General features: G+C 59.5%; 1 protein-coding gene across 1 annotated transcript; it reads left to right on the plus strand.

The window, feature by feature from the left end:
• The first annotated feature begins 4,570 nt into the window (after positions 1-4,570).
• LOC306815899 (low affinity immunoglobulin gamma Fc region receptor II-like) lies at positions 4,571-21,614 on the plus strand. The gene is made up of 8 exons (XM_079332405.1): positions 4,571-4,683; positions 5,328-5,348; positions 18,426-18,656; positions 18,911-19,165; positions 20,753-20,836; positions 21,219-21,240; positions 21,330-21,409; positions 21,496-21,614. The coding sequence occupies exons 1-8, from the start codon at positions 4,635-4,637 to the stop codon at positions 21,564-21,566; spliced, it is 813 nt and encodes a 270-aa protein (XP_079188531.1). The 5' UTR covers positions 4,571-4,634; the 3' UTR covers positions 21,567-21,614.
• The last annotated feature ends 767 nt before the right edge of the window (positions 21,615-22,381 follow it).

Below are 22,381 nucleotides of genomic sequence, written 5' to 3' on the forward strand. Positions count from 1 at the left end.
TGCATCGAGCAGTGCAGGGTCATGGGGTCACCTGGGTGCACCTGGAGTGCCGGGGAACCAGGGGTGATGGTGGCATTGGCCACGGGCACTGTGGGGACACAGACAGGGCTGAGGCTGGGGGGAGGGGCTGGCACCCAGAGTGGGGGCAGGGAATGGGGCCAGAGAGTGTCAGATGGGGGAATGTGGGAGCCTGTGCATGTTGGCACCTGGAGACAGAGGGAGCTTTTCAGCCAGGACTGTGACTCATGGTGGTGTTTAGCAGTCACCCACTGGGGATGCTGTGGGTGAGGGAATCCAGAACCAGAGTGTCCCGGCCACTCAGGACTGGGACCTGCAGTGGTGGGGCTGTGGCCTGGTGTGGGATTAGGATCCTGTAGATCAAGTCACCCTCAGCCCAAGGGTCCCACTCACCCAGGACAGTGACATTCAGTGGGAAACTCTCTGCCATGCTGTCCCCACTGGTAGTGGCTGCTGTCATTGTCATGTGCATGACTCAGCTCAAGGCAGGGGCCAGTGCCCAGTGGTGTCCCTGAGCCCTCCCTGGGGCCAGGAGAAGGACAGGGGACCTGTCCCTTTGGCACCACATAACTCAGCACCAAGCAGTCTCCCAGTGTCACCTGTGCCCCAGGGGGCTGCACTGACAGGGACACCCCTGAGAGCAGGACCACTGCAGGGGGACATGGGTGGGATGGGGAATCTGGGAAGGGTGAGACATATGGGGAGTGGCAGGAGGGGAGTATGATGGGGTGGGAGGAGACCCCATGGAGGGACAAGTGGACCCAGAGTGCGATGGAGTTGAGGCAGGCAGGAATGAGGGACAGGGATGAGATAGGACAGAGGGAACCCATGGAGGGATGTGGGGTGGCTCAGAGAGTGGTGGGGGGAGCCCAGGGAGAGACTGGGGGGAAGCAGGGAGGGGTGGAAGCAAGCCAGGTAGGGAAGGGAAAGCAGAGGATGGAGCTGGAAACTCAGAAGTGGTATGGGATGCCAGGCAAGGATGGCGAGGACCTAGAGAGGAACCAGGACAAATATGGAGGGAACTGAGACAGACATGAGAAGGTCTGGGTGACCCGGAGATGGACAGAAGGAGGGATGAGGGACACAGGAACTGGTGGAGGAAAGCTGTGAAGATGGTGGGTTTTCCCATCCCCATTCCCACATTCACCATGTACTGTCACTGTCACTGTCAGCTCGGTGATGGCCCAGAGCTCACCCAGCCCCCACAGCGGTAGTGGCCACTGTGGTACATCTGCAGGGAGGACAGGGAAAGCTCAGTCCCACAGAGGGGCCCCCCCAGATCCTTGTCCCCGTGGTAAAACCATACTCCAGTGACTGTGGCATCCTGCCAGCCCCGGCAGCGCAGTGTCACTGTGTCCCCCCTCCAGAAGTGCCCGTACCAGCACAAGATGCTGTGTGGGACAGGAAGGATCTGTCACATCTGGGGAGTCTGGGGGATCCCAAAGGACTTGGGAGCACCAGAGGCTCCCCATTGCAACAACGGGTGTCTCATTGCACTGGGATCCTCTGAGATGTCCCCATTTGAAGGGGAAGGCCTCTGGTCACATGAGAGGTGTGACCCGGAAATGTAGCCCATACAGAGTTCTCGGGGACCCTAAAAGTGCCAGGGCAAACATCCCCCTTTCCTGATTTGAAGGACAGGTGTCTGCTAATTAAGGCAGAAGTTTTTCTCTAAAATAGAGACTCTCATTCCACTCCCCCAAAGTATTATAATTGTTTGAAGCAAGGACTCTGTGGCAAAGATAAGGGGGAAGGAATAACAGTTCTTTTACTAATATATCTAACCCTACAAGCAGAAACAACAGCAGTTGTTTTAGTTAACAACAAAACAGAACAGATAACTCAGTTCCAGTCCCTTTTTTAGCTGCAGGCACACTCTCTCTGCACTCGGTCCCGGTGCTGCAGCTGGAACAAAACCCGGAGCTGCAGAGAGCTGGCGGGAGCGGAGGCGGGAGGGGAGGCAGCGGCCATGCTGGTCTCGGGTGGGAATGGGCTGGAGCGGGCGGCTCCTCGCTCACCGTTTGTGTCCGGCTGATCAGCTGTGTCTGCAGAGGCAGGAGGCTGGAACGGGGCACATGCAGAGCAGATGATCACAGAGGGTCTGGCTCTCCTGTGTTTGGCCACGTGGGCTGGAGACAGAGGGTCCTCCTCTGAGCTCTCTGGAAAACACGAATCCCCTCCAGAAGCCTCTGCCACTGACCCCTTTTCTTTAGAGACATCAAAGATCCTGAGTGTAACCCAGCCAGCTCCATTGGCATGAAAATGGGAAAAATTCTTTAAATTGACACAATAATATAAGAACACTAGACTCCCAACATGCCCGTCACCATTTAGTGCCATCACAAGGGGTCTGAGACCACTGCCGAGTCTCTCACATGTGTACGTGCCACTCTCGAAGATAGTGGAGTGTTCGGGTCACTTCTGCCGTCAGCCCGACCTATCCTTGTACCAGGTGGTGCCACCGGCAGTCCCCGAGCCCTGGCAGGTCAGTGTCACCTGGGTCCCACAGCACCGCTGGCGTCCAGGGGGGCTCCACCAGGACCTGGGTACTCTGGGCACCTGAGGGTCACAGGGGACACCAGCCTGCCAGGGCCACCACGGGGCTGAGGACAGTGGGACAGGGACATGGCATCCCCCAAGGACTGACCAGCGAGGCCAAGGGTCTGGGCTGGAAGGGAGAAGGGACAGGGCTGGGTGGGGGTGGCACTGTGGGGACAGCAGCACAGGGACCTAGAGTGTGGTGTCTGTCCCCAAACTGCCTATGTGTGGCACATGGATCTCACAGTGACACCAAAGTCACCCCACACGTCAACAGGAAATGGGGAGTTTCTCACCATGGCCCAGCCCCAGTGCCAAAAGATAGGCTTTGGCCAGCCCTGCTCTGGCCAGCCTCAGGTGGCAGCCATGACCTGAGTTCCCCCACCACCTTGGCTTTGATTCTCACAGCTTTCGAGCTGCTGCAAAGGTGAGAATTCTTTCTGTGGCCAAAAAAGGCCTGCCTGTGGTTTGCTCAGCCCTGCAAGAAGCACAAAAGCCAGTGTGAGCCCAAGCAGTGGTTCTGTGAGGCCCTTTGATGGTTTTCAGAGCAGGGCTGGCTGGAAACACCCCCTGCTAGGGCAGCTGTGAGGGAACCAGTCCGGAAATGCAGCAATTGATCATTTGGTGCCTGTCCCCAAGGGACTGAGAGAGCCCCAAAACTGCTGCAAATCTCACAAGGATCTGCTCAACAACCTGACCAGGACCCTCCTCCTTTAATAAAACCTGCAGCCCTCTGGAACCTCCCAGAATGAATGTTTGGGTTCTGGATGTGGACACCAGAAAAGAGAGACAAAGGTGTGGAAATATGGAGCAGGGGCTGCACACGTGGCTCTGGGGCACAGGGGTGTCCCAGCGGGAGCAGGGAGTGCCCAGGCAGGGAAATTCAGAGCAGGGTGCAGTAGATTTACCAGGGAATCAGAGCCTGAGGGATACACGGGCATTTTCACAGATTGCTGTGGAACCAAATGTACCTGGGATTTCCCATTATCAGGGCAAGGTCAGCACAGGCATCATTTTAAGTTTGGGCACCCCAGTGTTGCCAGGGCCCCACTGGGATCAGCAGGAATTCTCTGGACACTCCAAGGACAGCAGTGCCCAGGATGTGCCACCTCTGGGACAGGAATCCCCAAGGACATGGCACCCCAGGACAATGAGACCCCTGGGACAAGACTAAGGCATCACCAGCCCAGAGGAGCCCTTTTCCCTCCTGGCAGAACCCCTCTGGATGTGCCCCCCAGGACAGAATCCACATCCTGGCCTCAGCATGAACGTCTTCTTCCTTCTGCTGCAGGAAAGAGAAAGTGAAAATCTTGGGGGGGCAGAGCCAGAGAGCCCCATCCCCCACAGACCCCCAAGCACTGCCTGAACCCCCAGACCCCCTTTCCCCATCCTGGGATCCCTCAGCTGCTACCTGCTCAGGTGCTCCCTGGGATGGCTGAGCCAGGAAATATGGGGACAGGAAAAAGCCCAGGGGTGTGTGGGGCAGAGAGCCAGAACCTCCCAGGACAAGCCTGGGGTGCCCCCCTGGCCCTGAGCACCCTGTGGGGTTGTGCTGGGCTCTGAGTCAGCCCAAAATCTCATACAACCCGTGAAGGAGCTGTGAGCCTTGTGCCACCCAACCACAGCCCATCCCTGGGACCCCCATTGCTATGGGAACCCAATGCAGGCATCCCCATTCCCTTGGTCTCTCCTCCCTGGGAACCCCCATCCCAGCTCTGCCATTGCCCAGCACCACCATTGCCTTGATCCCATCCCATGGGCTCCTTCTCCCCCCAGACCCCCAAATCCTGAGGGTCCTCACACCCTCAGACCTGGGGCCCACATGCCATGATACCCATCCTTGGCAAACTGAAACACCTCAGCTTCCAAATTCCAGCAAAATCCTGTCCCCAGCATGTCTCACCATCACCCCCATGTCCCACAAGGTCCCCACCTTGCCCCCATCCTGTCCCCACCCTGCCCCCACCAAGGGCCACCTACACATGAGGACGAGACGTGACCTCGCTTCCTGTCCCTTCATCCCAAGAGCCGCCAGCCAGGGGACAGGTGGCCCCAGCAGCGAGTGACAGCCAGTGCCCATGGCTGGGGACACTGGGATGGCCGGGAAAGTGGCGCTGCTCCTGTGGGGTGAGTGCCCCTGGGCACTGGCCTGACACCCTGGGGATGGGTCCTGGTGAGGCAGAGAGCGGTGGGATAGGGCACAGTGGGGCTGTGGGGTCCCCTGAGGTCCCCAAGGCCAGCAGAGCCAGGCCATGGGCATGGACCCCATTGTGACCAGAGTCGTGGGGTGGCCATGGGGACAGGAACAGGGGAAGAGGAACAGGGGAACTGGGATGTGGGGATGGGAATAGGGGGACAGAGATGTGGGGACAAGGATGTGGCAAAAGAAACCTTGGGGATGGGGCAGCTGCAGGGACAGGGACAGGGAGACAGGGATGCAGGGACAGGGACAAAGGCCACATTGGATGTAGATGGGGCATGGGGTCAGGTGCCATGGGAATGGGATCACGGGCACAGGGCCATGGGGAGGTAGCTGTGGGGACAGGTGCTGTAGGGGTGAGGGAGGTGAGCTGTGCACGCATGGGGTGTCCACAGTGTCCCCATGTCCTGCCTCAGTCTAGGGTGACCGAGGTGACCCTGTACTCAAAACTTCTGTGCTACACCAGTGTTCCCATGGGGACAGTCTGGGGACAGACACCACATCTGGTGTGCCAGGTGCTGCTGCCCCTGCAGGGCCACCCCCACCCAGCCCTGTCCCTTCTCCCTTTCAGCCCAGACCCTCGGCCTCGCTGGTGAGTCCTCGGGGAATGCCATGTCCCTGCCCCGCTGTCCCCAGCCCCGTGGTGGCCTGGCAGGATGGTGATCCCTGTCACTCGCAGGTGCCCAGAGTACCCAGGTCCTGGTGGAGCCCCCCTGGACGCCAGAGGTGCTGTGGGACCGGGTGACACTGACCTGCCAGGGCTCGGGGACCGCCGGTGCCATCACCTGGTACAAGCACAGGCTGGCCTGGGTGCAGGAGGGAGCTGACAGCTTCACTGTCACTGAGATTGGCACCTACCAGTGTGAGAGACCCGGCAGTGGGCGTAGCCCCCCCGTGATGGTGTCAAATGGTGAGGGTGGAATCTGAAATTCTCAGGGTGGCTCCCTGGGAGGTCTGCGTGGGGTCCACTTCTATGGTGGCCTCACACCCCTCATGTGGCTAGAGCCTGTCCCCTGCACACAGGGATATCCCAGTGCACCCCAGTGTGGTGGGACCCCCGTGGTGACAACTGTGTCACGGGGCTTCTCCTGGTGTCCCTGGGACTCTCCTTCACAGTGGACACTCCACCCAGTTGTAACTGGTTTCATGGGCACCACTCTGAACCTGTCTCGGTCTCCTCAGTGTGATGGGAACCTCCCATCCCACAGAGTCTCTGGTGCTGCAGGTGCCAGCACGGGTGCTGCTGGAGGGGGACACTGTGACACTTCGCTGCCGGGGACGTTGGGACGAGCCTGTCACCTGGGTAAGATTTTACAAGGACGAGAAGGATCTGGGGGACTCCCTTAAGGGCACAGAGCTGTCCCTGTCCCCCCTGGAGCTGCACAACAGTGGCCGCTACCGCTGCTCAGGCTTGATGGCCTCAGGAATGACACTGTCGGCAGCGGTGACAGTGATAGTGCATGGTGAGCACCCCCATGGCTGGAGCCCCAATTTCCTGACACTCCCAAAGCCACTTCTCAGTGGACTCAGATTTATACTCTCTACCCTCATCTTTTTCTCAGAGCTCAAGCCTGACATGGTGCTGGATGGTCCCCCAGAGCCCATGGAGGGATCCCCCCTCAATCTCAGCTGCCTCAGCACCCCTAGCCCCCTGCGGCCCCCAGCCCCTCTCCTGTACCACTTCTACTGGGACGGGCAGTTGGTGGGGGCCCACAGGGGTCCCCGCAGCTCCTGGTGCCCGCCGTGGGGGTCTCCCACTCGGGGAATTACAGCTGCGAGGTGCGCTCCAAGGGGGGGGGCTGTGCAGAAAAGCAGCGCCCGGCTTGGCGTCATGGTGCGCGGAGAGTGCGGGGATGGGCACAGGGAGCCCCCACAGTGCCCCCAGCTCTCCCAATCCTGCTCAACCCTCTGTGTGCCACTCTGCCTTCCCAGCTCTAACTTTTGGTCTCCCCATCAGCTTTCACCTGCTCTCCTCACTGCTCCCATAATGCACCTCTCATTGTTTGAGGTCCCTCCGCTGCACACAGGTCTCACCATCCCTGTCTGGTTCCTCAAAATCTTCCCCGTGGTTCCCTTCAACCCTCTTAATTTTTCCATTTGCTTAATCTCTGACTCTTCTCAATGATCCCTTCCACCCCTTCCCAAGCCTCCCCACCCTGTCTACACTCCCTTCTTCCTCACTGGGTTCTCCCTTTCCTCTCTGATCCCCCCCCTTTCTGAGTCCCTCACTGTTCCCTGCTTTCCCCCACTCCTCCCATGTCCCCAGTCCCTCTTGTGTTTCCCCTCAGGGGTCCCACCCACGGGGGTGTCCCTGTCTGTGCAGCTCCCTTGGGGACAATTGGCACTTAGGGACCACCTGGTGCTGAGCTGCACAGTGGCCATGGTGACAGGTCCCTTGTCCTTCTCCTGAAACCAATGAGGCTCTGGGACACCACTGGCCACGGGCCCCCACCTGGAGCTGCAGCACGCTGGAGACAATGACAGTGGTCGCTACCAGTGTCAGGTCAGCGACAGGGACAGCGTGGCTGAGAGTGTCCCCTTGCGAGACCCTCATCCTGGGTGGCCCCACCCACACCATCCCCATCCCTCCTGACAGGTGCCAGCCCTGTCTGTCACCGCAGTGCCTGTGGCCAATGCCACCATCAAGCCCGGTCCCCCAGCACTCAAGGTGCGCCCAGGTGACCCCGTGACCCTGCGCTGCTCGGTGCAGGTGGGCTCAGCCCCTGTCACCTTCACCTGGCTGCACAATGGGCACGAGGTGGCCCGGGGTCCTCTCCTGGAGCTTGGAGCCATAGATGTGGGACATTCGGGCACCTACCAGTGCATGGCCACCAACCAGCTGGGACAGGATGGGCACCATGTGTTCGGGGCACACAGCCCAGAGCTGGCCCTGGAGGTGACATCACAAGGAGCCACTGGACACCACTGGAACACAGGTGGGGGTCACACGGGGTCATTGGGATTGCAGGACCTCTGCAATGACAGGTGACCCTGATGTGTCCCTTCTGTCTCCAGCAGTGGCCGCAGGCCTTGGCGCATAGCTGCTCTTCCTTGTCCTGCTCATGGCTGGACCTGTGGGCTGGCACTGGTGGAACAACATGTGTGAGTGACATTGGGGGCCCTGGAGAGCTGGAGGGCCTCTGAAATATGGGGGTGATGGGGCAACCCCCACACCTCCTGACTGGGGCAGTGCTCATTGCTCAGGACCTTGGCTCAGCATTGGCAAGGATTTAGAGTGGTTTTGGAGGCCTTGCAGGAGTTTTGGGGGTTCTTTCAGTGATCTGGTGGAGATGTAGAGGTTCCGCATCCCTGTCAGGCTTGAGGTTCTGGGGGTTCAGTAGGTCCAGAGCACTGTGATGGTTCAGAGGTTCTAGGGGGCACAAGGGATGCTCAAGGGTCCTGGGGTAAGTTGAGGGTGCAGTGGGGTTTGAGGTTTCCTGAAAGGGGTCAGGGTCCTGGGGACCCCACCGTTACCCCTCCCCTCTTTCCTTTGCAGCTGCCAGGAAGCAGCAGGGAAAGGTAAGTGGGGGGCTTAAATCACACTCTGACCTTTGACCCCAACCCCCAAGACCTCCCATTCCCCCCACACATCCCCTTTATTCCCTCAGGGTCCCCCCAGAATCCTCGGCCCTCTCAGAGGAGGGGGAGGTGCTGTACACCAACATCATCCGCACCAAGCAGATGGGGGGTGAGTCCAGACTGGGACACATGCAGAGAGACATGTCACCCATAAGTGTCCCCGCTCCAGATGCCACAGCCAGTGTCTCTTGCAGTGTCCCCCTGTGCCACCACACTCCAGGATCCCCAGGTGACCTACGCAGAGCTGCCAGCGACCCATGGGCAACTGCGGGAATGCAGGGACATCTACGGGAATGTGCTGTGACACTCAGGGCACTGGGGGGCACTGGGGCACTGAGGGCTCTGGAGGCACTGGGGGACCCCAACCATGGGCAACCACGCTTGTGTGTCCCCTCACTGCTCTCGTGGATGCCCAACATTCACAGGTAAGTGGACAAAATGGCAGTCATATGTGAAGCTGCACTGGACACCCAGAGCTCCCCATATTCTCTGAACCCCCAAAGGCTTCACCTCCCCACTCCCACTACCACCAGCAGCTTCCATATTCAAGTGCTCCCAGAACCCTCAGACAGTTCCCCAATCCCTCCTCACTGTGCTCCCAGTACCCCAAGGGCTCCTTGTTTTCCCTCCCAGTGCCTCTCTATTGCTCGTAGTACATTCGGGTGGTTCCCATTCTCTCTCCCACTTCTCCCAGTGTCTCTGCAATGCCCCTCTTAACTCTCCCAGTACACCCACAGCTCCTCATCTCTCCTCCCAGTGCCTGGACTCATTGCTCTCTTATTGGCACCAAAATGCAGTTTTTGTTCAATTGGCAGAGATGGTGTTTCTTTGTTCATCTCTGTCAGGCTTTCGGAATGGGATTCTCCAATTTTGGACTGCAACTATAAACTAGTGCTCTAGATTCCCTTCTGCCCTTTCTCAAACCCCTGCTGTGCTGTGTTCCCCACACAATGATGTCACAAAGGCCCTGGGGGTGTTCCACAGCCTCCCCCTTTTGCAGGGCAGTGGGAATCAGGCCATGGCACAGAGTGGGGTGTCAGGGACAGGAACAATTTGATATCTCAAGATATTTTGGAGCACCTCTGTGTGGCAGAGCTGGGTCAGGCCTTGCTTTGGGTGACGCAGGGCCCTGTGTGTCAGTCAGTCTGTCAGCCATGGCACACTGGGGACAGTGGGACACTGTGCCAAACCCAGATCCTGAGTGCCTGAGTGACCAGGAACCCTACCTTGAGACAGGGCTCTTGGTGGCCCAAGGGCTTAAAAAGTAGAGCTTGAGGTGGCCAAGTGTCTGATTCTGTCTTGTCTTGGAGTGTCTGTCCCATCCAAGCAGGAACCCAGGAGCTGGAAACTGTCTTGATTAAAAGATAAATACCTGCAAGGAAAGCAGGAACCTTCCTGGAATAGAAAGAGGAACAGTCCCACCAAATAGTTATAGTTGTGAAAATTATAAGGCTACCACACAAAAATGCAAGAAAAGAGAATAATAGTTCATTACTTAGAGATTTAGAGAACCGAAGAGAAGAAACAGCAAGACAAGAACAGAAATTTCCAACCTGCTCAGGGCTGTTTCTTCATTTTTGGTACAGTTATGGGCACAGCCAGCAGGGGGCGCTTCAGGGAGCACTCCCGCCCAGCAGGGGGTGCTGCAGGAAGCACTCCCGCCCAGCAGGGGGCGCCCCGGTGCCAGCTCCAACCCCTCAGGGGCCATGGTGGCCTCGGGCGGGAGGGATGAGGCCAAATCTCTCCTTTGGTAAACTCACGCTTTGCACCAATCGGTGCTGGCACCAGCACCGGCAGCGCCCGGGCAGAAGAGACGAAGGCAGCAGCTTGGATCCTGGTGCCCGGTGACAGCGGAGCAGTGTCCCGGCCCAGGCACACACCCTGCGCAACACCCGCCACCGCTCTCCCTGATGGCAGCGCAAGGAAGGCAGCACCCAACCCCAGGCAGGTCTCAGGCCCACAGCAGCACCTCTCGTGCCTTTCCACCACAATTCCTGAAAACCCTCAGCCTCTCACTCCCTTTTCCTCCTTCAGCCCTAGCACATCAGCTCTGGGAGCGTTGAATTCCCCTGGCATGTTGAGGAAAGCGGGTGCTCCTTGCTGACACTGCCAGGGCTCCTCAGGGGCTCCAGAGCATGTTTGGAGCTGCTGCTCTTCCTGGGCCACTGCTGGTCCCAACACAGCAACTACAGGAGGAGGAAGAGGAGAGGGAGCAGCAGAGCCTTAATGAGCTGTTGTAATTAGTGCCAGGGTTCCTGAAGTTCAGCCATGCTGCTGAATCATCCCGGTGCCCAAACACACAGCTCTGCTGCCTCTCTCGGGGACTTTGTGTTACTGTGGCAGCAATGGACACATTTTGGGGTTCAGATGCCCCCAGCTCTGCCCACAAGGAGCATTTTTATCTGCTAGGAAGGTCTTGTGGAGATTCTCACCTTGGCCACTGCACAGGGATGGGCATTGGCCAGACCTGAGGCTCTCCCTGCCCCCTTGCCTTTGATTCTCGCAGCTTTCGAGCTGCTGCAAAGGTGAGAATTCTGTGGAGGTAAAAGGCCTGGCTGTGGTTTGCTCAACAGCCTGACCAGGACCCTCCTCCTTCCCGAGGTGAGCAGGCAGAGATGAGAAACACAAAGGCATTTGTCCTGGTTTAATCCAAAAGCTGCACTTTGTGTCCAAGAAGAGGGACAAGGGTCCTGTGCCCCCTGGCACTGGGGAGGGAATCGGGAGCCCCTGGGGTACTGGGAGCACTGGGAGCACTGGAACGGGGAGCTCTGGACAGCCCCACATTGGACTCCCCACTTGTGGCCACCTCCCGGGCAGGGTGGGCACCCATGGGAGCCGAAGGGAGGGGACACACAAGGGGTTCCCTGGAGTAGGGACCTCCAGTGCCCCCAGTGCTCCCAGTGCCCTACAGTGTCCCCAGTGTCCCCCAGTGTCACAGCTTGTTCTCGTAGCTGTCACTGTTGTCCTGCTGTCACCATGGGGTCCCAGAAGCTCCTTGTGGTCACCTGGGGGATATGGAGGGAGATCCTGAGAGATACTCCAGAAGTGGGGACGTTGGTGGGGGTGACACCCGTGGGTGATGTGTCCCTGTCCCCCCCGTACTCACCCCCTCTCTGCTCGGTGCCCACCACGTGGGGGTCCAGCAGCGCTCCCTCCTCCGAGGGGTCCTGTGGGGATAAGGGGGGGGTGTCTTGGTGGTGTCCATGGAGGGAGAAAGAGGAGTCCTGGCCCGAGCCCCCCACTCACCTGTCCTGGGACTTTCTGGTGGCTGCAAGGAAAAGGGCAGGGGATCACCATGGGGACCCCAGGACCCCTGAACTTTCCTGGGACCTCGGCAGCTCCACCCACCCACGGGAGTCTCAAATCCCCAGTGGAGTCCCGATTCCCACTACACCCCTGATTGCCTCAGGACACTCCAAGCACCCCTGAACCCCCCAGAACTTTGGTACCACTGCAGTGTCCCCAACGCCCCCAGTGTCCCCGACCCTCTGAGCAACAAAACTCAAAGCCCGGCAGGGAGGGACACCCCCAAAACTCTCGCAGGACTCCAAAAAGATCCCCCAGCATCCCTGCACAGCTTTCCATCACCTTCCCAAACCCTCCAGGTACTTCCAGTGCCACCCCAATGTTCCTACAAGCCCACCCAGGGATGCCCCTGGAGCCCAACCAAGACACCCCAAATTCCTCCCAAAACCACCAGGATACCCAGCCGAGGTCACTGTGGGCTCAGTTTCCACCAGCCCAGGGGCCCTGGGTGCTTCCCCCTAACTCTGGGGGCTTTCCCTCACTCCAGGACCTCCCCCTTCCCAGAGTGTCACAACTTTTGCTGTAGATTCTCATAGATGTCACTGGGTTCCCAAGGTTGCCCATGTGGCCCCAGCAGCTCCATGTAGGTCACCTGAGGATCCTCCAGTGAAGGGGCCCTGTGGGAATAAGGGGGTTTGTGGAAGGGGATGGGAGGTCCTGAGGTTTGGGGAACACCCAAATCATGGTCAGAGCCTGCACTCACCTTTCCTGGTGCTTCCTGGCAGTTCCAAAGGAGACCTGGAGGGATGACTTTGATTCCCCATCTACCCTCGAGAATCCTGAACCACCACCAGATCCTCAATGCCCTCCAGGGTCCCCCCAGTATCCCTGATGCATCCCAGCAACCATGAACCACGCCACTGCCCCAAGACTCTGACCCCTCAGAACCCCAAGCCTGGCAGGGAGGAACACCCTCTGAATTCCCCAAAAAAGCCCTGATAGAACCCCCAACAGCCCTGCACAACCCTTCAGACACGCCAGGGCCTTGAGCCAAGGTCACTGGGGGCTCAGCCCCTCCCGAGTCAGGGGCTGTGGGGGCCGCCCTCCCCTTCTCTGGGGCCTTCCCAACACTCTGCAGGACCCCTGACCCCATCGTCACCCACCCATGTGGATCCACCAGTGATAATCCACAGTGATACCCATGAGCAGGACCAGGAACAACAGGAACCCAACAAACCCTGCAGCTACTGCAGGAAACAGAGGGGACACGCAGGGGTCATGGGGGGAACCAAAGAGATTGTGCAATCCCAGTGACCTCAGGAGTTTCCTTGCTGTGCTCTATTCCATTTCTCTCACTGTCATGGACAGAGTGGGCGAGAATCTGGATCATCTGTGCTCTGGGAACCTCAGAACCACATAGGAACCGTGAGCGACCCCACCTGTGTTCCAGTGGTGTCCAATGGTTCCCTGTGGTGTCACGTCCAGGGCCAGCTCTGGGCTCAGTGCCTGGAACACGCGGTGCCTGTCCTGTCCCAGCTGGTTGGTGGCCACGCACTGGTAGGTGCCCGAATGTCCCACAGTGACGGCCCCAAGCTCCAGGAGGGGACCCCGGGCCACCTCGTGCCCGTTGTGCAGCCAGGTGAAGGTGACAGGGGCTGAGCCCACCTGCACTGAGCAGCACAGGGTCACGGGGTCACCTGGGCACACCCAGAGTGCCGGGGGACCGGGGGTGATGGTGACATTGATCATGGGCACTGCGGGGACACAGACAGGGCTGAGCAGGGGGGACACAAGGAGGATTTTTGAGGGAGGGGGATGCACCCAGATGAGGTCTCGTGGGGGCTGTGGAGGCTCCCCGTGCCCATCCCCGCACTCACTGCGCACCGTGACGCCGAGCCGGGCGATGCTCTTCCGCACGGCCCCCCCCTCGGAGTGCACCTCACAGCTGTAATTCTCCGAGTGGGAGACACCCACAGCGGGCACCAGGAGCTGTGGGGACCCCTGCAGGTCCCCCACCAACTGCCCATCCTGGTAGAAGTGGTACAGGATAAGGGCTGGGGGCCGCAGGGGGCTGGGGGTGCTGAGGCAGCTGAGATTGAGGGGGGACCCCTCCATGGGCTCGGGGGGACCCTCCAGCTGTGGCACTTTGAAGAGCTCTGAGAAGGACATGGGGGAGGGGAATTTGTGTCCTCGAGTCCCCAGGAGGGGCTGTGGGGGTGTTGGGATGTTGGCTGTGGTGTGCTCACCCTGCACTGTCGCTGGCACCGAACACAACTACACAGGGATTCTCACCCAGCTGTAGCAGCTGTAGTGGGCACTGTGCTGAAGCTCCAGGAGGGATAGGGACAGCTTGGTCCCATTGTGGAGACTCCCCAATTCCTTCTCATTGTGGCGGAAGTACACCAAGTTGACCGGCAAGTCCCCTGAGTGCCAGCAGCGCAGTGTCACCGTGTCCCCGTCCAGCAGCGCCCACACCGGCACCTGCAGCACCAGCGAGTCTTTGGGAGTGGGGGGACCTGTCACAGATGATGTCACCGGGACCCCCCACTGGGTCACATCAGGGGCCCCAAATCCAGCACGGGGGTCCCCCCGCGCTGGGATACTCTGGGATGTCCCCAGACCATGGGAAAAACTCTGGTGACACCAAGGGGTGACCCTTGAAGCTGAGTCCACCCTGAGCCCTCAGGGTCCCTGTGTGCTGGGGTGGGGACACCCAAACCCCCCTCACCATTTGACACCCTCACTGTGGGGGTGAGCCCACTGCTGTGTCTGTAACATGTATAGCTGTCACTCTCGGTGACAATGGAGCTGTCAGGTCCCTTCTGCCCCCATTGCTGCCCGTCCTTGTACCAGATGGTGGCACCGGCGGTCCCCAAGCCCTGGCAGGTCAGTGTCACTCAGTCCCACAGCACTGCAAACTCACCAGTGAGGCCAAGGGTCTGGGCTGGAAGGGAGAAGGGACAGAGCTGGATGGGGATGGCCCTGCAGGAACAGCAGCACCTGGGGGCCATCTCCACATCTCGGTTCCCCTGTTCATGTTGTCTCTTCATGTCCCCACAGCCATCCCATGGCTCTAGTCACACTGGGGTCCATGCCCATGCCCTGGCTTTTTTTGCCTTGGGGTCCTCAGGGGACCCTACCGACCCCCTCTGCCTCCTCCCCACCGCTCTCTGCCTCACCAGGGCCCATCCCCAGGGCGTCAGGCCCGTGCCCGGGGCACTCACCCCACAGGAGCAGCACCACCTTCCCGGCCATCCCGGTGTCCCCAGCCATGGGCACTAGCTGTCACTCGCTGCTGTGGCCACCGGTCCCCTGGCTGTATGTTGGGGTCAAGGCTGCGTGGCACAAGGTGGGACATAGACTTCCCAGGAGTGGGGGGTTCAGAGGGTGTGGGGAGCCAGGTATTGGTGTGCAGAGGAATGTGTAGAGGGGGAGTCACCAGAGCTATGAGCACTCAGGGATGGGATTTACAAGGGCACGGAGCGGCAGGGATTTGGGGTCATGGATGGGGGTCTGAGTTATGAGGGTGCCAGAGGAATGGGGGATCCTGGGAGAATCAAGGCTCTGGAGAAGGGGTACTGTGAGGGCTGGAGTGGGTTCCTTAATAATGGGGGTCCTTGCCCATGGAGATCTTGGTGATTGTCAGTCCTGAGATGGGGGTCCTAGGGAAGGGGGGTCATAATGAATTGGGGTCCCTTTATTGGAGTCCCATGGGAATGGGGGTGCCAGGGATGGGCAGTGGCTGGGTGGGACCATGGATCACAGTTTCTTCCCTGGGTGCCTCAGGTGTTTTGGTCACCCAAACCCCAACAGATTCCAAGGGGCTCATGATCTGTATCCCTATCACGCCCCCAGAGGCTTCTTCCTCACTTCATTTCAGTTCCTTTCTTTTAATTCCTCAATTTCACAACCCCCCAATCCGTGCCTTGATGATCCGGGAAGGCACCTGAACAGGCAAAGGGTTGCGGGAACTCCAGGGTGGAAGAAAAGGGGGGGCAGGGCTTGTACGGTGGGTTGAGGAGACGTTGGGAGATGGGGGTGTTGGGCTGTGGCCCTCCCTCACACACTTTCACTTTGTCTCTCCTGAAGCAGAAGGAAGAGGTCCTGTCCTGGGGGATGGTGGCTCCAGGGATTCCAGACTTCCCAAATCTCACTCCTCCCCTCCAGGATCTGAGCTGGCAAAAGCAGCTGGGGAATGGAGTCCCAGACTGGAAGGAGCTCCCAAACTCCTGCTCCCTGAAGCCAGTGACCATCCAAGTGTGGGGCCAGACATGGCCCAGCCCCAGTCCCCAGGGATGGGCATTGGCCAGCCCAGCTCTGGCCAGCCCCATGTGGCAGCCATGACCTGAGGCTCCCCCGAACATTTGGCTTTGATTCTTGCAGCTTTTGAGCTGCTGCAAAGGTGAGAATTCCTTCTGTGGCCAAAAAAGGCCTGCCTGTGGTTTGCTCAGCCCTGCAAGAAGCACAAAAGCCAGTGTGAGCCCAAGCATTGGCTCTGTGCGGCCCTTTGATGGTTTTCACAGCAGGGCTGGCTGGAAACCCCCTCTGCAGGGGCAGCTGTGAGGGAACCAGTCCGGATATGCAGCAACCGATCATTTGATGCCTGTCCCCAAGACAATGAGAGAGCCCCAGAACTGCTGCAAAACCCACAAGGATCTGCTCAACAACCTGACCGGAACCCTCCTCCTTGAACAAAACCTGCAGCCCTCTGGAACCTCCCAGTAAGAATGCTTGGGTTCTGGATGTGGACACCAGAAAAGAGAAAAAAGTGTGGAAATATGGAGCAGGGGCTGCACACGTGGCTCTGGGGCACAGGGGTGTCCCAGCAAGAGCAGGGAGTTCCCAGGCAGGAGAATTCAGGGCAGGGTGCAGTGCATTTACCAGGGAATCAGAGCCTGAGGGACACCCAGGCATCTCCACAGATTGCTGTGGAACCAAATGTACCTGAGATTTCTCACCATAAGGGCAAAGTCATCACAGGTGTCCCCTAAATTCTGGGCACCCCAGAGGTGCCAGGGCCCCACTGGGGACAGTGAGAATGCTCAGGAACCCCAGGAAAGAGGTGCCCAGGATGTGCCACCTCTCAGACAGAAATCCCCAAGGATATGGCACCTTCAGAAAGAGGAGCCCTCTGGGACAAGACCCAGGTGTCACCTGCCCATAGGAGCCCTTTTCCCTCCTGGCACGACCCCTCTGGATGTTCCCCCAGGACAGAATACACATGCTGGCCTCAACACAAACAGCCTCTTCTTTCTGCTGCAGGAAAGAGAAAGTGAAAATCTTGGGGGAGCACAGCCAGAGATTCTCATCCCCCAGAGCCCCCAAGCACTGCCTGCACCCTCAGAAATCTTTCCTCATCCTGGGATCCCTCAGCTGCTACCTGCTCAGGTGCTCCCTGGGATGGCTGAGCCAGAAAATGAGGAGACGGGAAAACGCCCAGGGGTGTGTGAGGCAGAGAGCCAGAACCTCCCAGGACAAGCCTGGGGGGCTCCGCTGGCCATGAGCACCCTGTGGGGTTGTGCTGGGCTCTGAGTCAGCCCAAAATCTGGGACACCCTGTGAAAGAACTGTGACCCCTGTGCTCACCCAGCCACAGACCATCCCTATGACCCCCTGGAAACCAAACCAGTATACCCCCGTTCTCTTGGTCTCTCCTCCCCTCTCTGGGACCCAAATCCCAGCTCTCCATTGCCCAGCACCACAATTGCCTTGATCCCATCCCAATGGCTGCTTGTTCCCTCACAACTCCCATTCCTGAGGGTCCCTTTTTCCCCCTGACCCCCATGCTCTGGACACCCATCCTTGGCTCCCTGCAACACCTCAGCCACCAAATTCTAGCAACATCCTGTCCCCACCATGTTCCTTCATCACCCCCATGTCTCACAAGGTCCTCAACCTACCCCCATCCCGTCCTCACCCTGCCCCCATCCTGTCCCCACCCTGCCCCCACCAAGGGCCACCTACACATGAGGACAAGACCTGCCCTCGCTTCCTGTCCCTTCATCCAAAGAGCCGCCAGCCAGGGGACAGGCGGCCCCAGCAGCGAGTGACAGCCAGTGCCCATGGCCGGGGACACCCAGATGGCCAGGAAGGTGGCACTGCTCCTGTGGAGTGAGTGCCCCAGGCACGGGCCTGACGCCCTGGGGATGGTCCCTGGTGAGGCAGAGAGCGGTGGGGAGGGGGCACAGGGGGGCTGTGGGTTTACCGTGAGGACCCCAAGGTCAGCAAAGCCTGGGCATGGGCATGGACCACAGTGTGACCAGAATGGTGGGGTGGCCGTGGGGACAGTAACATGGTAACTGGGATGTGGGGTTGTGAACAGGGGGATCGGTGTGTGGGGACAAGGATGTGGCCAAAGTAACCTTGGGGTTGGGGCAGCCGTTTGGGACGGTGAGACAGCGATGCAGGGACAGGGACAAGGGCCACATCCCATGCAGATGGAGCATGGGGACAGGTGACATGGGAATGGGATCACGGGCTCAGGGCCATGGGGATGTGGCTGTGGGGACAGGTGTTGAAGAGCTGATGGAAGTGACCTGTGTACACATGGGGTGTCCACAATGTCCCATGTCCTGCCTCAGCCCGGTGTGACTGAAATGTTTCTGTCCTCAAAACCTCTGTGCCACACCTGTGTTCCCGTGGAGACAATTTGGGGACAGACACAACACCAGGTCCCCCAGGTGCTGCTGTCCCTGCAGGGCCATCCCCACAGAGCCCTCTCCCTTCTCCCTTCCAGCCCAGACCCTCAGCCTCGCTGGTGAGTCTTCAGGGGATGCCATGTCCCTGCCCTGCTGTCCCCAGCCCTGTGGTGGCCCTGGCAGGCTGGTGTCCCCTGTCACCCACAGGTGCCCAGAGCACCCAGCTCCTGGTGGAGCCCCCTTGGACGCCAGCCGTGCTGTGGGACCAGGTGACGCTGACCTGCCAAGGCTCAGGAACCGCTGGTGCCACCACCTGGTACAAGGACAGGCGGCGCTGGAGGCAGGAGGGACCCGACAGCTTCACTGTCACAGTGAATGGTACCTACCAGTGTCAAAGACCCAGCAGTGGGCTCAGTCCCCCTGTGATGGTGTCAAATGGTGAGTGGGGACATGAAATGCTCAGGGTGGCTCCCTGATAGGTCTGGGTGGGCTCCACTCCGTGAATGGACGCACATCCCTTGTGTGCCGAGAGCCTGTCCCTTGCACACAGAGATATCTGTGTCACGGGAGTGCTCCGGCTGTCTCTGGGACCCTCCCATGCAGTGGACACTCCAGATGTTCCCAGTGCCATGGGCATCCACTCTGGACCTGTCTTGGGCACCTCAGTGAGACGGGACCCTCCTGTCCCACAGACTGGCTGGTGCTGCAGGTGCCAGCACGGGCACTGGTGGAGGGGGACACAGTGACACTGCACTGCCGGGCCTGGCAGGACAGCCCTCTCAACAGGGTGCAATTTTACAAGGATGACAAGGAGCTGGGGGGGCCCCTCAGGGACACAGAGCTGTCCCTGTCACCCCTGGATTTGCAGAGCAGCGGCCGCTACCGCTGCGGGGGCTTGGTGCGAACAGGAGCAAAAGTGTCATCACAGGTGACAGTGACAGTGCACGGTGAGCACCCCCACGGCTGAAGCCCCAATATCCTGACACCCCCAAAGCCACTTCTAAGTGGACTCAGAGTCACAGTCCTCACCCCCATCTCCTTCCCAGAGCTCAAGCCTGTCTTGGTGCTGGAGGGTCCTCCCGATATCCCTGCGGGGTCTCCCCTCAATCTCAGCTGCCTCAGCACCCCCAGCCCCCTGCAGCCCCCAGCCCCCCTCCTGTACCACTTCTACCGGGACAGGCAGTTGGTGGGGGGCCCGCAGGGGTCTCCGCAGCTCCTGGTGCCTGCCGTGGGGGTCTCCCACTCGGGGAATTACAGCTGCGAGGTGCGCTCCGAGGGGGAAGCCGTGCGGAAGAGCAGCGCCCGGCTCAGCATCACGGTGCACAGTGAGTGCAGGGATGGGCACGAGGAGCCCCCACAGGCCCCCCAGCTCTCCCATTCCTGCTCAACCTTCTGTGTGCCACTCTGCCTTCCCAGCTCTCTCTCTAGGTCCTCCCATCACCCTTGCTGGTTCCTGCATCCCCCACCAGGTCCCCACAGTTCTCCCTGGGTGTCCCACTCCCTCTCTGATGTCCCTCCATTGTCCAGGACCCTGCCATCCCTGTCTGGGTCACCAAAATCATTCCTTCGATTCCTTTCTACCCTCTCCTTGTGTCCCCTCTCTGAATGTCCTTTGGATTCCTTTCTTCCCTTTCCAAGCGTTGGCCCCACTTCACCCCTTTCTACCTCACTGAGATCCCCCCACCCCCTCTCCTATCCTCCCCCTCCCTGAGTCCCTCACTCCTCCCTGCTGTCCCCCACTCCTCTAATGTCCCCAACCCCTCCTGTGTCCCCCTGCAGGGGTCCCGCCCTCAGGGGTGTCCACATCTGTGCAGCCCCCTGGGGGACAGGTGGCAGTTGGGGATCGCCTGGTGCTGAGCTGCACGGTGGCCAAGGGGACAGGTCCCCTGTCCTTCTCCTGGCACCGGGTGGGCTTGGGTTCACCTCTAAGCACAGGACACGACCTAGAGCTGCGGCATGTTGGGGACAATGACAGCGGCCACTACCAGTGTCGGGTCAGCGACGGGGACAGTGTGGCTGAGAGTGTCCCCCTGAATGTCAGTGTCCTGGGTGAGTGGAGTCCCCAGACTGAGGTGACACCACCCACAGCATTCCCATCCCCCCCTCACCTGGTGCCAGCCCTGTCTGTGTCCCCACAGTGCCTGTGGCCAATGCCACCATCACCCCCGGTCCCCCAGCACTCCAGGTGTTACCAGGTGACCCTGTGACCCTGCACTGCTCAGTGCAGGTGGGCTCAGCCCCTGTCACCTTCACCTGGCTGCACAACGGGCACGAGGTGGCCTGGGGTCCCCTCCTGGAACTTGGGGCCGTCAATGTGGGACATTCAGGCACCTACCAGTGCGTGGCCACCAACCAGCTGGGACAGGACGAGCACCGTGTGTTCCAGGCACTCAGCCCAGAGCTGGCCCTGGATGTGACACCACAGGGAACCACTGGACACCACTGGAACACAGGTGGGGTCACATGGGGTCATTGGGATTGAAGGAGCTCTGCAGTGACAGGTGACCCTGATGTGTGCCTTCTGTCCCCAGCAGTGGCTGCAGGCCTTGGCGGGTCCCTCCTCTTCCTGCTCCTGCTTGTGGCTGGAGCTGTGGTTTGGCACTGGTGGAACAATATGGGTGGGTGTCAGTGGGGACGATTGGGGGCCCCGGGGACCTGGGGGCCACGGAAATGTGGGGTTGATGGGGCAGCACCCACAGCCTGTGACTTAAGCACTCAGAGTCTTTCCCAGGGTACTAAAGGGTTTGTGGGTGTGTTGCAAGGCCTTACAGGGATTTTGTGGGTTCTTACAGTAGCCCTGGGGAGAATTTGGAGGTTGAGCCATTCTACCAGGCTTGACATTCTGGGGGCACAGAGCCCTGGGGTGGTTCGGGGGTTCTGGGAGGCACGGATGCTCAGGGTTCCTGGAGGAAATCAAGGGAGCAGTGGGCTTTGAGGATTCCTGAGAGGGGTCAGAGCCGAAGGGACCCCACAGTTACCCCTCCCCTCTTTCCTTTGCAGCTGCCAGGAAGCAGCAGGAAAGGTGAGTGGGGGGTTCAAATCACACTCTTACCTTTGACTCCAAACCCAAGCCCTCCCATTCCCTCCCACACATCCCCTTTATTCCCTCAGGGCCCCCCCAGAGCCCCCGGCCACCCCAGAGGAGGGGGAAGTGCTGTACACCCACGTCGTGAGCACCAAGCAGACGGGGGGTGAGTCTGGGCTGGGACACAAGCAGAGGGACTCGTCATCCATGAGTGTCTCCCTACCCAGATGCCACAGCCAGTGTCTCTTGCAGTGTCCCCCCGTGCCACCACACTGCAGGATCCCCAGGTGACCTATGCAGAGCTACCAGCAACCCATGGGTGACCACGGGAATGTGGGGAAATCTACGGGAATGTGCTGTGACACTCAGGGGACTGGGGGCACTGGGGACACTGAAGATCCTGGCCCCATGTGTTCCCTCCCCCTAGGTTCCCATGCCTGCCCACTCTGCCCAGGAGGTGGCCACAAATGTAAAGTCCCCATGTGGGGCTGCCCAGAGCTTCCCATTCAAGTGCTCCAAATTCCTCCAGGGGCTACCCATTCCTCCCCCATTGCAATGGGGCACAGGATCTTTGTGGCTCTTTTAGGACATAAAACACAGCTTCTGGATTAACCCAGAAGAAATAGTTTCTGAGTGTTCAGCTCTGCCTACTCAGCTTAGACCTAAAAGAGTCCCAATCAGGATGTTGAGCAGAACCTTTTGGGGTTTGCAGCAGTTCGGGGGCTCTCTCATTGTCTTGGGGACAGGCACCAAATGTTCAATTGCTGCATTTCCGGACTGGTTCCCTCACAGCTGCCCCTGCATAGGGGGTTTCCAGCCAGCCCTGCTGTGAAAACCATCAAAGGGCCTCACAGAGCCACTGCTTGGGCTCACACTGGCTTTTGTGCTTCTTGCAGGGCTGAGCAAACCACAGGCAGGCCTTTTTTGGCCACAGAAGGAATTCTCACCTTTGCAGCAGATCGAAAGCTGCAAGAATCAAAGCAAAGGGGAAGGGGGGAGCCTCAGGTCCTGCCTGCCACCTGGGACTGGCCAGAGCAGGACTGGCCAATGCTCATCCCTGTGCAGTGGCCATGGTGAGAAGCTCCATAAAACTTCCCTGGCATCCAAAAAAGCTTCTTGTGGGCAGAGCTGGAGGCAT

Source organism: Erithacus rubecula (assembly GCF_903797595.1).
Source record: "Erithacus rubecula genome assembly, contig: scaffold_280_arrow_ctg1, whole genome shotgun sequence".
In the NCBI taxonomy this organism is placed as follows: domain Eukaryota; kingdom Metazoa; phylum Chordata; class Aves; order Passeriformes; family Muscicapidae; genus Erithacus; species Erithacus rubecula.